The sequence below is a fragment of the Nipponia nippon genome, unplaced genomic scaffold, assembly GCF_047370975.1.
Source record: "Nipponia nippon isolate SJK-2023a ecotype South Korea unplaced genomic scaffold, ASM4737097v1 scaffold_31, whole genome shotgun sequence".
Lineage (NCBI taxonomy): Eukaryota > Metazoa > Chordata > Aves > Pelecaniformes > Threskiornithidae > Nipponia > Nipponia nippon.
The window spans coordinates 5,555,934-5,573,883 of NW_028262349.1; the positions used below are offsets into that span (position 1 = coordinate 5,555,934).

A 17,950-nucleotide genomic window follows, 5' to 3' on the forward strand; every position below is an offset into this window, starting at 1 on the left:
ACGGCCTGAAAGGAGGCTGGAGCCGGGGGGGTCGGTCTCTTCTCCCCAGGAACAAGCGATGGGACGAGAGGGAACGGCCTCAAGCTGCGCCAGGGCAGCTTTGGGTTGGGTATTGGGAAAAACTTCTTCCCCAAAGGGCTGTCAGGCCCTGGCCCAGGCTGCCCAGGGCAGGGGCTGAGTCCCCACCCCTGGGGGGATTTAAAAGCCGGGGAGATGTGGTGCCTGGGGACATGGTTTGGTGGTGGCCTCGGCAGCGCTGGGTTAGCGGTTGGACTCGATGATCCTAAAGGTCTCTTCCAACCCAAACGGTTCTGTGATTCTACAAAGGCCGCGGGCCCAGCGCAGGCATGGCGGGAGGGCAGCCCAGGCTCCACCGCTGGGGCCGGCATCGCCCCGGGGCTGGGAGTGGCTCCTGGGGCCGCTGGGCCCGCTGCCCTCTCCCGGCCCTGCCGCCGCCATGTCAGGAAGGCCCTCGCCGCCATGACGTCAGCGTGCTGCGCGGTGACGTCAGGCCCTGCCGCGGCCGTTGCCATGGCGCCGCGCGCCGCCGCTTCCTGTATTGATTCGAACGGGAGGGCGGGGCGCGCTCCCGTCGTGCCGCGCGCGGGGGCGGGGCCAGCGGGCGGGGGCAGCGCGGCGGGGGCGGCCGCCATATTGGGGAGCGCTGGGGCCGGCGGGGAGTGACAGGAGGAGGCGGAGCGGGGCCGGGCCCGCCGGGCGGGCAGGTAGGGCCGCGGCCCCGGGACGGCGTCGCGGCGGTGCGGGGCGGGCCGCGCCCGGTCCCTGCGCCTTTCCCCGGGGGCCGCGGGCCTGTGGGCCCCCCGCCGGGCCGGGCCGGGCGGCGGGGCTGGGCCCGTGGAGGGGCCGGGCCGGGCGGGGCGGGCCCGGGGCAGCCGCTGCCCGGCGCGGCTCGGAGCCCGGTTGGGGGTGCCCGCCCTCCGCGGGCACTGCCCGGGGGGTTCCGGCCCCGGGGCGGCGGCCTGCGGGCCTACCCCGCGTCCGGAGCCGCCGGCGGTGGTGAGCGAGCGGCCCCGGCCCCTTCCGCCCGGGCTGACCCCGCTCCCGGGGCTGCCTCTCCCGGGCCGTGTTACGGGGCTTTGGCAGACCCGGCCGGACGGCACCCGGTCGCTGCCGGATCAGTCCGAGCCACCGCGCCGGCCTGCGCGGAGCAGCCCCCCGCAGAGGGCGGCCTGTGGGGCCGGGGCCTACGGGGCTCGGCCCGGGCCGGGCCGCGGCTGCCGCTGCCCCGAGGAGCCGCCGCCTTTTGGTCTCCCGCATCAGACGCGTTTCTGAACGGGCACCGTGCGCCTGGAGCCCGGCGGGTTCCGCCGTCCGAGGCGGCCGAAAGCTCTTGCCGCAGACCCCGTTTTCGGGCCGGCACGGCAAGAGCCAGAGGCTGCTCCAGCTGCTGCCTCCTCACCAGTTCGTGGTTTCTTGATCAAATCGATAATGTGAGCAGTAGCTGAGATTTTTGTGGCCTGGACTCTAGTGCTAACGAAAACTGCCAAGCGGCGACAGAAACTTTTGCCAGAAGTCACTTGTTTAAGTGCAGCATGAGCTGGTGACGGGCCATGGGCCACCTGATGGCTTTTGGGGGTCCGAGGGAGCTCAAGATCACTGTGTCTTTCATTAGGGTTTTTTTAACGTCTTGTTGACGCGTTGCAAGTGGAAGTACTACGCACGTTCAGCAAGTTACAGGCTTCAGGTCTTCAAAGCCCGAACGGAGCATCCTCCGCGCGTGGCGAGAGGGGCGGCCGTCTGCTGGAGGCGTCGTTAAAGCGCAGTGAGGTCTGTTAGGTCGCAGTGGAGGCATCTGTCGACGGTGTCTTAGGCTTTGTTGCATGGATGGTTGTTTTTTTTTTTTCCCTTGATTTGTGGCTCTCTTGAAGGCATTGTGCTCGTTTTCTCGTGAAGTGCTGATTCTTACTGAGTTAGCGTGTTTAATGATGCCAGCCTAGTATTTTGTGCTGAAGGCTCTTCACAGAGCATCTCCCCTGCTGGTGACAACATCTTATATTAAAGACTGATTTTTACGTTATTATTATTATTATTTTTAATACAGAAGCAGAATTTTCTGGGTCTGTTGACTGAAGCTGCTGCATCTTCTAAATTCTTTCTTTTGTGGGTTGACCAGGGCACCATTGCACCTTCAGTAGCTTAAATGTTATGATGAAGCAGACCGTGGAATCGCCTGGCCTTTTCAGTAAAGCTCTGTAGACAAGGCTGCTGGTGAATTTTTAATCTTGGCTTTTAGTGCACTGACTTCTGATAAGGCTTCCGATAAAGCAGACCTTTTAGCTAGAGCTGCTGCTCTTGGCTGTTTGTACTCCGTGTTGAGATGGGAGATAATCAGACAACCGTATTCTGTGAATTTTTGTATTTTTTTTGAAGGGAAACTGAGTGTTGTTAAGGTCAGTAGCTTTATGAAAAACTGCCATGCTCCCACAGAGCATGTAAACTACTAAAAAAGCCCATAAAAAAAAGCCCTGAAGGTTCCGTAAAATGTTACGAAATGCATACAGGGGCCTTTCTCTTGTGCTTCCCTCTACTCCTGAGTAAGTCCCCTTTGAGTCTAGAATGCCTAACATGGGAAAACTCCACCCTTACAAAGACCCCGTATCCCTAAGGCCCAAGTACTTCACTCCATCCGTCCCTGCTTCCTTCTTGTTAAACACTTTGCGATATGTGGAATAAATCAATGAGTAAATATCTTCTAGGTAGTCACCAAAATGAGTGCCATCATGTGCTGGTTGATGAGCAGCCGAAAGCAGAACCTCCGTTTCTCCTGTCTACCCAGTGACTTGCCCAAAACGTGTGTTTATGGGGGGAAAATTGCCGTCAGGTGACGATGAGAACAAGTTGTTGCTGCAACTTGCCCGCTGCTTCCTCGGCCAGCTGCCTCCGCAGAGGCCAGCGACTGCCCATAGCTCGGTTCCCACATCTGAGATGTGGTGGCAAGGTAGCACGGAGAAAGCGGTGTGGTTTTTTTGATCACTCCCTCCGCCTCGTGAGTCGGGAAGGGTAGCAGCATCCAGGCTTATCAGTTTGGCACTGAGGCAAAATCTGAAAGCAGAACGTGGCGAGGTTAACGCGTATCCCCTCTTTCTCAAGGAGTAACTTGAGGAAACTGTACCCAACTCCTTCCCCAGCGTACGTGTTATCCTCTAGCACCTGCGGAAAGGGGTAGTGTTTTGCGCCCGCTCTGCCCGAGCGCAGTGGCACAGCCAGCAGGAACCTGTTTCATCGCACCCGCAGGAGCAGCGGAGCAAACGGGAGTAGCAGAACTTGTTCAGCCCTGGGTATTTCTCAAGTACCATCTGCCAGAGCTGAACCTGATCTTTAACTCGGCCTTCAGAGCTTTAATCGAGCCTTTGTAACAGCCAGAAAGAAGAGGTGTTCAAACACTTTAATCCAGGTACCTTTGCTAATTATTGCATCTCTAAAACTAGAGAGTGTTGTTGTTTTGTTTTGTTTTTTTTTCTGCTGCCTCTTATTTGTTTTGCTTTCATAACAGATGAACCTCTTAGACTTTCTGTTAAATAGATGCAGAGATTGCCTTTGGACCTACGGGCAAGAGATGACACAGAGGTGACCCCTCCTTGAGCATGCGTTACGTTTTCACGCTCTGTGTGTTTCCCAGCGTACGGCTTCCTGCACTGCTGAAGACTTTGTACTTTATTTCGGATTCCCTGGGAGGAGGCGTGGCCCTCTTATTTATGGAGCAGCAGGGTGAAAAGATGAAATAATCGCTACCTGCAGGCAATAAAAAGGGTTTTAATGGTGATGATTTTCTGAGAAATCCCCTGCTGAGTACATGATTTTCATGTCTGCTTAGATAAACGCTGCGCTCCTAACAGACTACTGTACGCTGCAGTGAGATGTGTATTGAATGAAAACGTCGTCTATGAGGGGAAAGTAACAAACCTGCAATTCTTCTCGCTTATTCAAAGCTGGCCGAAGGAAACTCGGAAACCCCTTGGCTACGGGCCTGGCTGCTGCATGGGTGCAGGAGTGGAGGGAGGGGGCTGCCGGCTCTGACGGCCTGATTCTGTCATTGACCGTCGCACTTGTGTTTGAGTCTTGAGTGGAACAGTTGAAAATGTACTTGTCTTTTGAGTACGGCACGGCAGGCTTGACTCTGTCGGCTTCCCTTCTCCTCTTCCAGTTGTGGAGAGAAGGGGGATTTAGGAAAAATATCTATGCTGAAACCGATGGTAATACCTGAGCGTCATCCACATAAGAGGCAGCAATAGCAATGTTCTTGGTAGACTTCCTAGAGCGTTCCCCTCAGATGAGGGCTTGCACCTAAGAACAACTATTTTGTGTATAAAAGTCCTGGTGAAAAACTTTTAGGCTTGTAATGGTGTACTGAGAATTTTTATTAGTGGAGGGGGGTGTTTATTTTTAGCAAAGGCTCTTCCAAAGACAGATTTTGGTGTTTCCTGAAGGTGTTAACAACCCTGAGTTTCCACCCGCGCATGAAAGTCCACCCCATGTACAGAGCTCTTTGTCGTGAATACTTCATCCTTGGCTCGCACGGGCTTCCCGCAGCGCTCTGCGACCTGAGTGTCCGAAATCTGTGCCCGGTTTGCTGGTCCTCCGTCACCTTGGTAGGATTTGCTTTGGAAAGGTACACACAAAGCCTGAAATTTGCTTCAGAAGCTGACTTGGAGGGCTGTGGGAAGTCTTGTAGCTTGGCTGTGAGCGCAGGTGGAGCTGCAACGAGTTGCAGAAAGTCAAACATTTGTCACCCCCAATCTGAATTACGGGTTGGGCCCTTGCCTGTGGGGAAGAGGTGATATTTTCTGACGCTGGACGTGAAAGGAGGCACAGGTAGCTGTGCGTACCGCGTGTCTCCTAAGCTTCGTACGGAATTGCATCATCTCGAGCTTCTATACTGCTGTTACGAACTAGGAGGTTGAGTGCAGACGGGAGGTGAAAACAACGTCTTGGCGATGCCTTTGAGCCGCTTGGCCTTTCAAATCGAACTTGAATTTGGCTTGCGCCTATTGCCCGTCGCCTAGAAGTTGGCGTTTCTGGAACAGGGGTATTCTAGAGCTGATGGTAGTGAATGTATAAAGGGGTTTGCGAGCTCCTGGGGCAGGAGGTGCTTGTTTGCAGGATGCTTTGGAAAGGCAGAAATAACCTGGATTTTTTGCAGGACCTTCAGTGAAGAGGAGTTGCCCGCACATTACGCTCTGAGACACGGTGACGCAATGCAATGGTTCTTGCAGTAATGGAGCGCCTTGGTTTATTGGTGAAGTACTGAATCTCTCCACAGCCTTCAAGAGCGAGGCTTAAAGGTGGAGATCTGATCCGTCACCATAACGCTGCGGTAATTTAATTGTTGCTGGTAGCGTGGTCTCTGTGCAATACCTAGTTGTGAACAATCTTCTTTGACGAGTGCGAGGCAACAAAGTTTATGTTTAGTTTTGAAATAAAACTTTACCTACTTCCATTGTGTAGGGGTTACTCCTCTAACTGGTTAATTTTATAAATGCCTTAGTAAATCGCTGGATAAGAAGTTACATACTTGTAGCTTTAAAAAGGTAAATATTGGTAAAAGTTACACAAGGCTCTAGCTTTTTGTACTACTGCTGTTTTTGAAAGGAGGCTACTTACTTAAAAGGATTGGTTGTTTGGCGTAATACGTAAACTCCGTCCGCGTTTAACCCAGAGGAACAAACTCTGCTTCAGGTTGGCCCAGCGCAGAGTATCTGGCTCCTTGTCGATGTCTGCTCTAGTGCCGTGAAGCTGGCTTCAGCGTTCTGGATGCATTTGTAATAGGCTTTACTTGTAAACTTGTAAATTTACTTGCAATTTGACTATTGCATACCAAAAATGCTATGTTTTAGTTCTGCCCCCCCTTGCAGCTTGTTCAAAATAGAAGAATCCATACCTGGAAGTACTCTTGCAATACTGCAGGCTAAGGTGGAGGTGCTGCTTGCTAAACCAGCAGAAAACGTCTGCCCTTTGGGGCCGAGTTGGGTGTTTTTGTCATCTCAGTGAGCCAGCGGCGCCTGGCGTGGTCGGGCAAGGGCCGGAGTTGGCACAAAGGAGGTGCTACCATTGCTGTGGCCAGCTGAGGTCTCCACTTGTTGGTTTGCAAGTGTTGCCTAGTAATGGGTTTTAGATAAATCATGGGAAGGTGAAAACTCTGGCTTTGGTGGAGCAGGACACCTGGGTTTGATTTCAAATCCTGCTGCTCATGACTTAGAGGACTAAGTACTTGTTTACTCCATCCTTTTGCCCTTAGTAAATTATGGGGTTCTTCCTGAGAGCTTGTAAATATTCAGCACCTGAATAATGACAGGTTTTTACCTCAAAACCTGTGCCGTTAAGTACAGGCCCAAGAGAAGGTAGCGTCTGGGCTTGGGTGGGCTCTGGCTGACTCCACGTTTGTCTGTGGGAAGCGGGTGGGTTTGCCGTTTCCCCTGGAGCAGGTAAGAAAGGCTTTGCCATGAGGAATGGCAGTATGTGGACTGCAAGTTCTCTTTTTGTTGAAGAAATAAAAGATCTGGAGGAGCTGCGTGTGTTACACGTGCTTTTTGGACGCTGTTTTGTTGCGAATTACGTAGTTTATGCCTGGAGAAGAAAGGTGGGTTTTGGTGGAGTTATTCTGATTCCTAGGTAAGAATTTGTATTCCGACTGACTTTATTTTCTTCGTGCACCTTCTGTCCTATCTTTGGCTGGATTTTATCACAGTTCACATTACGTTCAGAACAATACTTCTGGGCAAAGTTATGGTGCTGAACAAGGGCGTTTTGTTCTCTTTATTGACCCAACTTTAACATATTCAAGTACTTAAGTGTTTTTTCTCGGTATGGATCTGTTTTTAATAAGTCAGCATGCAGAATGCCAGGGTTGGCAGGGAAATGAATGCAGTTATTTTGCAAAATTGTCTCTCTCTCGTTTGAGAGGCAGCCTGTACCTATTCGGATTTTTCAGCAAGTGTTGGAAGCTGGGGTAGCAAAGGTAGGCTGTGTTGGCTCTGTCAATTCAGGACGTGCCCTACCTGAGCAGAGCGAGAGCTGGACAATCCCTGACCCTTTTTTGTTCCAGAAATCCCTTCTTAAAACTGGAAGGTAATGGGGTAAGTGTTAAACATGAGAGGTGCTGGTGGAAGCGAGAGACTCCGAGAATACCAAAGGCAGGAGAACTTACAATGTAAAAACTGAATATATTTCCAAATTTAGACAGGGCCGAAGGGGTAGAGGATGTCTTAGTAATTCAAATACAATTAATGTTATGTTGATGCTTTAGTTTGAAGTATCTGAAGCCTGAAGAAGGTTGCTTGGGGCTTATTAATAATATTGCCACGTTCTGCCTATGCAGTCTCTTCTGTTGTTCACCCTGTGTATGCCGTATTTCTGATTAGAAGTTGTAGTCGAAATTTGTACAGACGGGAACTCAAATGAAAACCTCTAAAAGCCAATGTGTTTCATATCCAGAATTAAAAATGTCACATTGCTATGTAACTGGATCTAGATCTCTCACGAATACTGTGCTCAGCCGTTCTGGGAGGATGCTTCGAACGCGTGGTGCTCCCCAGCTGATCACGCTCCTCGTGTGGGTTCTGCAAGCTGATCTTATTCATGGTGTTTAAAAAAAAAAAAAGGGGGGGGTTGCATTTTGTTGGAATACTTGGTTTGAGAGGTCCTGTTAACCTCTAAGGTAGATGTAGAAAGATGATGGGTAGGTAAGGATAGTGGTAGGTAAACTGCAAAATGAGGGAGAGCGTTTAACATGGGATGCACTAATTTTTTTTGGCCTCCTTCGTTAATAACATTACAGACTTTTCCAACTTTTCACTCACGATAATGCCATCTCTGACTCTTCATTTGGTGGAAGCTGATTACTGTTAAATTTGGTAGCTTTCTCCAGTTTTGCCTCTGAAAGAACATATGGGAGAAATGTATTAAATTTAAAAAGAAAAAACCTTGGGGGAGGAGGTGGCAGAGGTAAGCAGGTGTACTCAGAAACAGCTTGGCACTATCTGTTTCAGGGATGCTCCTGTAAAAGTGTTGGCATGCTTAATGGCAAGAAAGAAAAGGCCTCTGCATTTCAGCATTTGCGAGAAGGCCAAGTTTCAGTACTAACAAACGGCTTAGATAAAAGGAAAGTAGCTCTGCTAGCTAATAGATGACTGTCATCCAGAGTTTGTGTGCTGTGTCTCGCTTTCAAGCTAACTTCATAGAATATTGTATTAATCGCATCTTGCTGGATTACAGCGCGTGCTGCTGCACCCCTCTTAGCTTGGGAACTCGCTTCCAATTTTTAATGGCAAACCCTGAGCAGGTTTTCTGTTCTTGGAGGTAAACCTTGCCGCAGCAAAGCTTCCCCGCCGGCGCAGGAAGCCGCGGGCAGTTCGTGGCAGGCCCTGAGCGTGGCAGTGTGAGGCTTGTCCCCGGACAGCTTTCTCCCAGCACAGCCGTTCGTGTGCCGTTGTCTCCCGGACTTTGCCACAAGTTTGTATCTCGAGGCAACTGCATTTGTGGAGCTGGGACTGCGGCCAGATGCTGTAAATGTTTATACAATAACAGCAAATGAAAATCCCTTTGCGTTCTGCACAGCTTCCAGATGCCTGTGCATTGCGGGGATTTTTTTCTGTGGCGTGTGTGTTTAGATTCCACTTTTCCCTTTGGAGATGTTTATCTTGGGTTGAAAGACCAACTTGATGCGTCTCTTCTGGCGTTGGCGTTTTTGTGTCAACGTGAGCTGCGGACAAAGCGTGAGGTGTGTGTGCATGGGGAGGCTGAGCACTAACGATGCTGGCCTGTGCCCGTCGGAGCTCGGAGAAGAGCTGTGCCTATGTATCCTCGCAGAAGTATTAGCTAATTTTTTGTATTGATGCATGTTGTAATTCAGCCAGCCAAATCGAGGTTATGAAGCAGTCCTATCCTAAAACGTATGCTTGAAAGATGCTTAACGTTGCTTATAGACTGTGCAGCCATAAATGAGCTAGCTTTGCGCTAGCCAAGAGGGATATTTGGGATGGCATGGTCATCAGATGTCGAATGTTAACCCAGGGGCTGCCCAGTCCTTAGCTGCCTGTGGTACTAAAAGTCTGCAATGCTTTTAACATGGCTAAAAGCATCCCAGCTGACTTCAGCGCAGTGGTGTGTGCTGCTGTCGTGCCTCCGGCCGGGGGTACGGATCTGGCTGTGGTGGGATAGGCTGTAGGTGTCTGGTTTTCTCCATGCCTGAGTACTGAAGGCTTGCTAAACTGTGCTGCTGCAGGTCACGGCAACAGGCAGGTTTCGGGTACTGCGGTCCCTGCTCCAGTTGCGGTGGTTGCCTGCTGAGGTCCCGTCAGACACCAAATGCTGGTTGCGGGCTCATGTGAGTCAGCGACCAAGGGCCATAATACAGAAAAACTTCCATTAGCAGCCCTGTGCTGTGTCCCACGTTTGATACCAGTGCTCTGGGTAGGGAAAGTGGTCTCAAGTTTAAAGAACAGGCTTAGGGGATTCTGAAGAGGCTGCTTCTGTATGAAGAGGTATAATATTTGGTGTTTTTCTTCCCGTCTATTGCAGCAGACTAATTACTGATTGGACTTCATGAACAGAAATTCCTGAGCCTGCTGAACTCCCCAGTCCCTCGGCTTTCCACCATGGACCAGGATTACGAGAGACGTCTCCTACGCCAAATCAACATACAGAATGAAAACACAATGCCTTGCGTAAGTACAAATGGGCTATGCAAAACGGTCTTAGGCGGACTATTAAGTTGTTGTCTTGTCTTGCCTGTGACTGTTTTCGCTTGAGCTTTTGAAAGATACGGGACCGCTTTGAAGCAAGCTGTGGTCTTCTGTTGGGCTGTGAGCAGGTGTGAGTTCCTGAGCTGTTCTAGGAATAACCAAATAACTTGACTGCAGCAAAGCTTTTGAATATATAAACTCAGTTCAGGTTGCAAAAAGGAGTTAAGATATTTTTATGTAGCTCAGTAATGCCTTTTTGCTAAATGATCTCAGTAAGTACATGTGGAATGTAAAAAGTTGGGGGCTAGCAAACAAACAAACCAACTGTAGGGCTTGACAAGAGAGAGCAAGTCCAGCAGAGACCACCAAGATGGTGAATGAACGCAATGAATGCAAGCTGCAACAGGGGGAATTCCAGTTAGATATTAGGAAAAAATGTTCCCAGTGAGGCTGTCCAAACACTGCAATGGGGAGCTTGTGGGGTCATTGTCCTTGGAGATCCTAAAAACTCAACTGGATGAGGCTGTGACCTTCAGTGTAACTTTGAAATTAGCCCTGTTCTGAGCTGGGGTCCTTTCTAACATAAATTATTCTATGAAAAAGAATGTGAGTGCAGCTGAGGAATCTGCTGCTCACCCTGCAAGCAGTCTGCCCCGCTCCAGCCTTCCACGTCTTTGCCTTGACAATGTCAGCTTGAGAAGGAGCAGTGAGAAAGAGGCTGTTTAATTGCTTCCTTTGACAGAAGTTCCCATGACAGTTGGACTCTGACGTGCTTACTGGTTCTGTTAAGGGGCTAAACTAATGCTTGGCTCTTCTACTTAGGCATATTAGGCTTTGACAAGACCTCACTGATGTTTTTCAGACCCCTGCTGTGATCAACACTTGTTCTTGTGTGTGTCTTTTATTTAATTCAGGTAGCAGAGATGAGAAGAACCCTGACACCTTCCAATTCTCCGATGTCTTCTCCTAGTAAGCATGGTGACAGATTCATTCCCTCAAGAGCTGGGGCCAACTGGAGCATCAACTTCCACAGAATAAATGTAAGTTTTGCTCCCCTCTCCTGCAGCTCCATCTTGGAACTGAGGAAATGGTGTATTTTGGTTTGGCTGGCATAATTGCTCTGCTTATCTTCTGCACTGTGGTCTTCTGCTGCCCCAAAAGAGTTCCTTTGAATGCATGTCTTCAAACAGGCTGCCCCTGTGGTCCAGGAGACATTAATTTGTTATTTTACCATATATCATGAGGTTTCTGTATGGTGATAGCATGTTTCTTCCTTTTCAGGAAAACGAAAAATCACCAAGTCAAAACAGAAAAGCAAAGGATGCTACATCGGACAATGGCAAAGGTGAGACCACCTTTCTACCACTCGTGCCACGCCTGTAGCTTTTATTTCAAACTGTTGGTGAGTTTGGAAATCAAGGGAACTTTGGCACTTTTGTGCTTAAGCCAAAACTCATGCTGGTGTGTTAGGACACTCCCACATCATGAGAGTGAATACGAGATCACCTCAGCAGGCTTCTGACAAGCGTCTGGGAAGCGAGAGGCTATTTGTATCCCTTGATTTATTGTGCCATGGAAGCACTTTCCTGATGGAGTGGAAGGAGGGGAAGCTTGCTGCTAATCTTGATTCCAAACTGGGGCCCCAGGCTTATTAAGAGGCCCTGTGAATGCACAAGTCGGGCAGACGTGATCCTGCCACTCCCTGCAGAGCCGTTTGCTGCTTCCGAGTTCTCTGCCTAAAGCGCTCATTTGGGTTCACAGATGGCCTTGCTTACTCTGCCTTGCTGAAGAACGAACTCTTAGGAGCAGGGATCGAGAAAGTGCAAGACCCACAGACGGAAGACAGGAGGCTGCAGCCGTCCACCCCGGAGAAGAAGTCTCTCTTCACCGTAAGTTGTTACTTTGCATTAAAACCAGCGGAGGTTGCACGTGTGCAGTACAGGAACAAAGCACACAGTTCTGCCAAGCTGCCAGTGCAACTAAGCGAGTGTTGTGGCTTGGCTAAGATAAGCTGTTGATAACAGAATTTGGTGGCCTGTAAAGAGAACGTAAGTATCTGCAGCAAGCTACGTGCTTCCTGTTTCTGTACCGGCAGGGACGCTGAGTTGGAACCAAGCTTTCTTGGACAGGGTGGTAAATAACCAAATCAAGCTTTTGGACTCAAGTGGAGATGAGGTTTTTTGTGTGGTTCCAGAGCACCTGGGAAAGGGAGGAACTGAAAGTCTAGAAGATCTGACTGTGGCTGTTGGAGTTAGCTAGGCATTGGGCACCAGCGCGTGTTGCGAGTGATCTCCTAGGTCTTGGGCATGCTGGGGTTCTTACTAGATGCGTTTTCTTCATGCAGTATTCGCTCAGCACAAAACGCTCCAGTCCAGACGATGGCAACGAGGTCTCACCGTATTCCCTGTCTCCTGTCAGCAACAAAAGGTAACACTGATTCCCCACAGGCTGCAAGAAGGGAAGGGTTGGGACAGGATTCAGTGAGGTTCTCTAAGGCACCCAAAATGCTGTGTGAATTGGTTTTGGAAATATGGGGAGATAATAAGTAGGGACAGTCAAGTTCTAAGAATTTCTGCAGGTGCCCAGCCTGCCTAGTTACTTAATATGTCTTGGCCAGCTTTCAGCAGTCAGTTTACCTTTGTGCTCCCTAGCTCCTTTATGGAAGCGGAGCCTAATTCCTTCCAGTCTTTTACCTGCTGGAAAGAATTTTGCGGCCTCTTTGTCTGTGCGTTTCTACAGAAATGCAGGTATGCTTTAAAGAGTGGCTACATCTGTGTTTACCATCTGCTGTGATGGGTAAGATCCTGTAGTTGGTTTTAATATCTGGTTTTCTAAACAGTCAGAAGCTGCTAAGATCACCTCGAAAACCCACTCGGAAAATCTCAAAGATTCCTTTCAAAGTGCTGGATGCCCCAGAGCTGCAGGACGACTTCTACCTGAACCTGGTGGACTGGTCCTCTCTTAACGTCCTCAGCGTTGGCCTTGGGACTTGTGTTTATCTGTGGAGCGCTTGTACTAGCCAGGTAAATGATCATCGGTGCCTGGAGAGTGAAGGACCCGTTGCTGTAGGTCTTTTCCAGCCGTAGCATCTTTCAGAGCTGTGTGAGGGATTCAGCCCTTGTAATGCTCTGTCCCAAGCTAGGTACTAGTTTGTGAGACAGCTAATAGTGTAGTATGACAGTAACAAGTGTTTCTTATTCCGTTCTGCCCTGCTTTCAAGGTAACCCGACTGTGTGATCTCTCTGTGGAAGGAGATTCTGTAACATCCGTGGGCTGGTCAGAACGGGTCAGTATAACGTTGTCAACGACGACAGCTGAAACGCTTGTAATTTAGACACTATTCTTGTAGCTCTTCCTCACAGGTTTTAACTTCTTGGGTTATTTTCCTGTATTTCCCCAGACTCCCTGTATGCATCACAAATCAAATGTGTTTTCCTGTCTGCAATATTTTTCTCTGCTAAACGAGAGGGGATGGAGAACAACCTCTTGTATCTTGGTGTTCTCGAGGCATTTGCTAAGAGGTGTGGGAGGGAGAAAGAGCCAGTTCGCTACTTTAGCTCTTGACAATAAAATGTTATGATAAATATATTCCAGCCAGGCTGCTTGGCCCTTTCAGTAGGGAAAAGATGTAAGATGGAAGAACTCTGGATGCTTTCCATCTTGTGGGATTTATCTGAAGTCTTCTCCTCAGCTTCTAGCTTTTGTTTTATGTCTGTCTTTACTTACTGGCTTTACTGATCATGGTTTTCTGTTTGTCTAGGGGAACTTAGTAGCTGTTGGCACTCACAAGGGCTTTGTACAGATCTGGGATGCAGCTGCAGGAAAAAAGCTCTCCATGCTCGAAGGGCACACAGCCAGAGTTGGTAAGGAGGTGGGAGGCAGAGGTTTCACATGTTTCATTTCTTCACGATTGCATTTTTTCCTTGTATGCGAGGGATCTGCTTGAAATAGCAGAACTCAAAAAGTACCAGAATTGATATTTATCCCCTGCTACGTCTTGAGCAGTCTTCAAAATATTATCATCTAGTAATTGTGGTGTTCTGATCTTGGGTGTGGTGGTGGTTGAGTATTGCAGCAGGTGTTTCCTCCATGTCTGAGGCATTTTAGGTTTGGTTACAACATTTTTTTCACTGCCACGGGCTTCCGGTGTCAGCCCTGCAGGCAGGCTGCCTTACACTGAGATTTCCAGTTCCCTTTTTCTGCGGGGACTTTTTTTTTTTTTTGCTCAGAGGCATTTTGAATCTGAAGGCTGGAGTGAGATTTGGGAAGTCAAGGCACCTTCTGAGTTCTATTTCTGTGCTTTACTGTGCTGTGAAATGGGATTAGTGATACCTTCAGTAAGTTTGTGCAGGTTAATCTTTCCGCACTGTGCTAGGACTTCAGACAGTGGATGTCAGGGAGGTCTGTAAGCACTGATTTTTAATTTTTTAACCCCCGCAACATGCTCCTATGCTCTGCCTGCGTTACAGGTGCCTTGGCATGGAACGCGGACCAGCTGTCTTCTGGGAGTCGAGACAGGATGATCCTTCAGAGGGACATCCGCACCCCACCCCTGCAGTCCGAGCGGCGGCTCCAGGGCCACAGGCAGGAGGTCTGTGGGCTCAAATGGTCTACGGACCACCAGCTCCTGGCCTCTGGAGGAAATGATAATAAGGTACAGTACTTCCAAGGAGTCGTGTGAGGCTCAGTGTCTCTAGACCTTCACCAAGAAATGTCAAACCTTCTTTCTTTAAGGGTATTCAGCCTCTCTGAAAGGGGCTTTTGTTTCAGTTGTTGGACTGTGTCCAAACATAAATCATGCTAAGCTTCTACTCAGTCTCCTCTCTAATAAAATTAAAAAGGCAAATTTAATTTTGCTTCTGTATTTGGCTAATTAAATCTATAGCTTGACTCAGAGGTTTGAGTTCAAGAAAGCCTACTGCTAAGCTGTACTTCCTGACTTTGTTTAGGTAGCGTATAGTCAAGTTTGTTGCAATAATGTTTATGTATGCAGAAGGAAACTGAGTTTAGAGCTGTACAAGTTCAAATACCTGTAACGCAGGCTTGTAGTTCACTGCGCACCATATGGAAGAAGCATCTGTTACGGAGAAGCAGCATTCAGAGCCCTTCGGAGCGGGTTGCTAGGTAGTGAATTTGCCCAGCGGCTGTGTGACAGCATGGTTGTACCGAGTTCCTCCTGCTCAGAATAACTTCTAATGAACTTGAGCATATTTCTAAATGTGTTCTGGACTGATACAGCCATAAAGATGAAAGAAGGGTTTGAGTTCACATTCAGTGACACTGTGTCTTTGGCTTCGTAAGCTTAATTTAAGGACTGTTAGCTTCCTTGTGGCCTGGTGGTAGAATGGCTCCTCAGCTGAGCGTGCTGGCAGGGTGGGACTGAGGTCAGGGCTGCGAGCGCCGCGGGGAGATGCACGTGCTCGGGCAGAACTGTGGGGAATCATCTTGTTGCCCAACTGCCCTCGTCAGTCCCAGCGCAACATCGTGGCTTGTGGGTGTTGCGGACGCGTGACTGCAGCGCAAGTTTGATCACGTCTCTCCTCTCTGCCAGCTCCTTGTCTGGAATCACTCCAGCCTGAGTCCTGTCCAACAATACACAGAGCATCTTGCGGCAGTAAAAGCTATCGCCTGGTCTCCACACCAGCACGGACTCCTCGCCTCTGGCGGTGGGACAGCTGACCGCTGCATACGCTTCTGGAACACGCTCACCGGGCAGCCTTTGCAGTGCATCGACACTGGGTCGCAAGTGTGCAACCTGGCGTGGTCGAAACACGCCAACGAGCTAGTAAGTCCCTCCCTGTGCAGTCCCGCTGCTGAGGGGCCTTGTGTTAGGAAGCATGATGCATATTTCCCTCTTCCCCTTTCAGGTGAGTACCCACGGATACTCGCAGAACCAGATCCTCGTCTGGAAATACCCCTCGTTAACTCAAGTAGCAAAGCTAACAGGGCACTCGTACCGAGTCTTATATCTGGTAAGCGATGGCCACGTCTCTGGAAACTTCCGTAGCTGCTTATCTGGCTGCACACGTGGTGAGATGAGGCCCAAAGCCGCAGTGCCAGTGGCGCTGTAAGCTGCCTGTAGTCTAGGTGGAGATATGAATGCTGCCCTACAAGCAATGAAAAATGCTCTGTATCTGGTTTCCTTGCCTGCAAGGGATACTTTGATTTGCTGCTATGGAAATGCGAGGCTTTATTAATGAGTAGCAAAGCCTGCCAAAACTCTTCTGAGGAAGCACAAGCATCTCTTCTTGTTCCTGTAAGGCTTGTATGCTTTTTCACTGGTGACTGCCAGCAGGGGAAGAATTTGATGCTTTCAGTCCTCCTAATTTGCCATTAAAATGCTTGGTGCGGTTAATCCACCCTGATCTTGTACCTGCTTTGTTACAGTTACGTAGGGCTTTCAGCGGATTCGTAACAGATGACAAATACGCTGATGCTGTTGTGTGAGGTAGATTCCGACGTAAGTGACTAATAAAGCTGGCAAATGCCAGTCATGTCACACTTCCTGCCTCAACACGTATTTATAATCCCACGAGGAATAGCCTCAATTACAAATGGCTTGGATTTCTTAACACAAGAATCCTTTTTATGATAATTCCACCCATGTGTTCCATAGCTGCGTAAGTAAGAAGCAAGTGCTCGAATTGGCACCGACCGAGACTAAGGCACGGGAAAGCAGAGGTAGTTGTTTGGTTTCTCGCCGCCAGCCAAGTAGGAAGGAGAATTAAATCTCTCTCATGCGTTCCAATGAAGATTTGTTTTCGACCTCAAAAATGTAACAGATGCTAAAGGTTGCTCTCTCTTGGCCTTAGGCTATGTCCCCCGATGGGGAGGCCATAGTTACAGGAGCCGGAGATGAAACCTTGCGCTTCTGGAACGTCTTCAGTAAAACTCGCTCGACAAAGGTAAGGATGCGTTTTGCGGATGGCTGCAGCTGTGTCCTGCGGAGCCTCAGCCTTCGGGGCTGGATTCAGTCCCAGTTTGCTCTGTGCTGCTGCCTTGCCTCTGATCTCTTCACCAGATCCTGCAGATCGAGGGCTGGATGTAGGGAAGGGTTGAACTTTGAGATATAACGGGATTTGTAGTCATCAGATGAAATAAAAGGTTGCCCCTGTGTGCCCGAGGCAGTGTGACAGAACATCCTTCTCCTGGCTGTTACGGCTGAACGTAGCGGCGTTTCGGGGAGCTCCCCCCGAGCCCACCGTCTTCCCTGCTAGCATGCTGCCACGAAAAACTTACAAAACAGCTTGAAATGGTGGCTTGGATGGAGATGGGATTGTGGACGCTGCCACTGACAACTTGCCAGCACCGAAAGCGGGTTGTGCCAGATGCTCCGGGAGCTTTTCTGGGTGTCCGGCAGAGGCAGCGGAGAATGGCAGAGAGCTCTGGATCTGCGGGGAGCGGGCGGTGCTTGCTGCTGGGTGACCCCCCGGTTTCTGACGGCTCGGGGGTACGGCTTCCTGTGAAGCTGTGGGGATGGCACGCTTGCCTGCCATGCTCCTTGTTATCAGTTGGAAAAAAGCCATGGGAATATTTATGGGATTGGACTTTGAATGGTGAGCTCGGATCATGCCCTGAGCTAGCGATACCTCACCAGATCAACGGACTGTTTTATTTAAAAAAAACAAACAAAACCAAAACAACCCCCCCCAACAAACCAGAAACAAACAAAAAACCCCGAAAGCAATGGATTAATTCTGCAGTGGAACTGTGGAGCGCTTAGCACCTGCTTTGTCTTTTCTCCTCAGGAGTCTGTATCCGTTCTCAACCTCTTCACCAGGATACGATAAACCCCGTATAGCGCGACCAGGAGACGACAGCCTGCCGTACCAGGATCAAACCACTACCTTGGTGTGCATGGAACCCCAAACGATCAGCCAGAAGGGGAGGGAGTGCCAGTGGGACTGGAGGATGGACCCAACAGATGCTAATTAAATACGTGCTTGTGAACCACGCTGGGCAGTATTTGGGATGGGGTTGGGGAGGGGAGGGAACTGCCAAAGGTTTACGGATTCATCCTTCATAAAGGGAAACGGGTACAAGAGAAATGTTAAACCAGCGTCCTCCAACCCTCGTGTTGTATACTGGAGAAAAGACGTGTGACCTGGACCATTGAGACCGGACCAAGGCCATCCCAGCTGCTGTGTTGTCCCCTCTTGGGAGAGACGAGAGCGTCCTTGCCTCTGTGGGAACGGGTTTAACGTGTGCTGCTCTGCATCCCTCTGCGCTCGGACGGACACCTTTGGAGG

General features: G+C 49.7%; 1 protein-coding gene across 1 annotated transcript; it reads left to right on the plus strand.

Annotated features, from left to right (window-relative positions):
* Window positions 1-609: 609 nt before the first annotated feature.
* On the plus strand, window positions 610-17,949 carry FZR1 (fizzy and cell division cycle 20 related 1). Its single transcript, XM_087769672.1, has 14 exons — window positions 610-725; window positions 9,538-9,683; window positions 10,616-10,741; window positions 10,983-11,046; window positions 11,463-11,590; window positions 12,046-12,128; window positions 12,541-12,724; window positions 12,922-12,987; window positions 13,462-13,564; window positions 14,171-14,355; window positions 15,253-15,486; window positions 15,569-15,673; window positions 16,514-16,606; window positions 17,450-17,949. Exons 2-14 carry the CDS (start codon window positions 9,615-9,617, stop codon window positions 17,489-17,491), a joined length of 1,482 nt encoding a protein of 493 aa, XP_087625798.1. The 5' UTR covers window positions 610-725; window positions 9,538-9,614; the 3' UTR covers window positions 17,492-17,949.
* Window position 17,950: the final 1 nt, after the last annotated feature.

Bases quoted from the DNA above. Each gene is read 5' to 3' on its own strand.
- FZR1 (XM_087769672.1), top strand. From the start codon at position 9,615: ATGGACCAGGATTACGAGAGACGTCTCCTACGCCAAATCAACATACAG. The intron at 10,742-10,982 runs GTAAGTTTTGCT...CTTCCTTTTCAG, and splicing joins TCAACTTCCACAGAATAAAT to GAAAACGAAAAATCACCAAG. The intron at 12,129-12,540 runs GTAACACTGATT...TTTTCTAAACAG, and splicing joins TCTCCTGTCAGCAACAAAAG to TCAGAAGCTGCTAAGATCAC.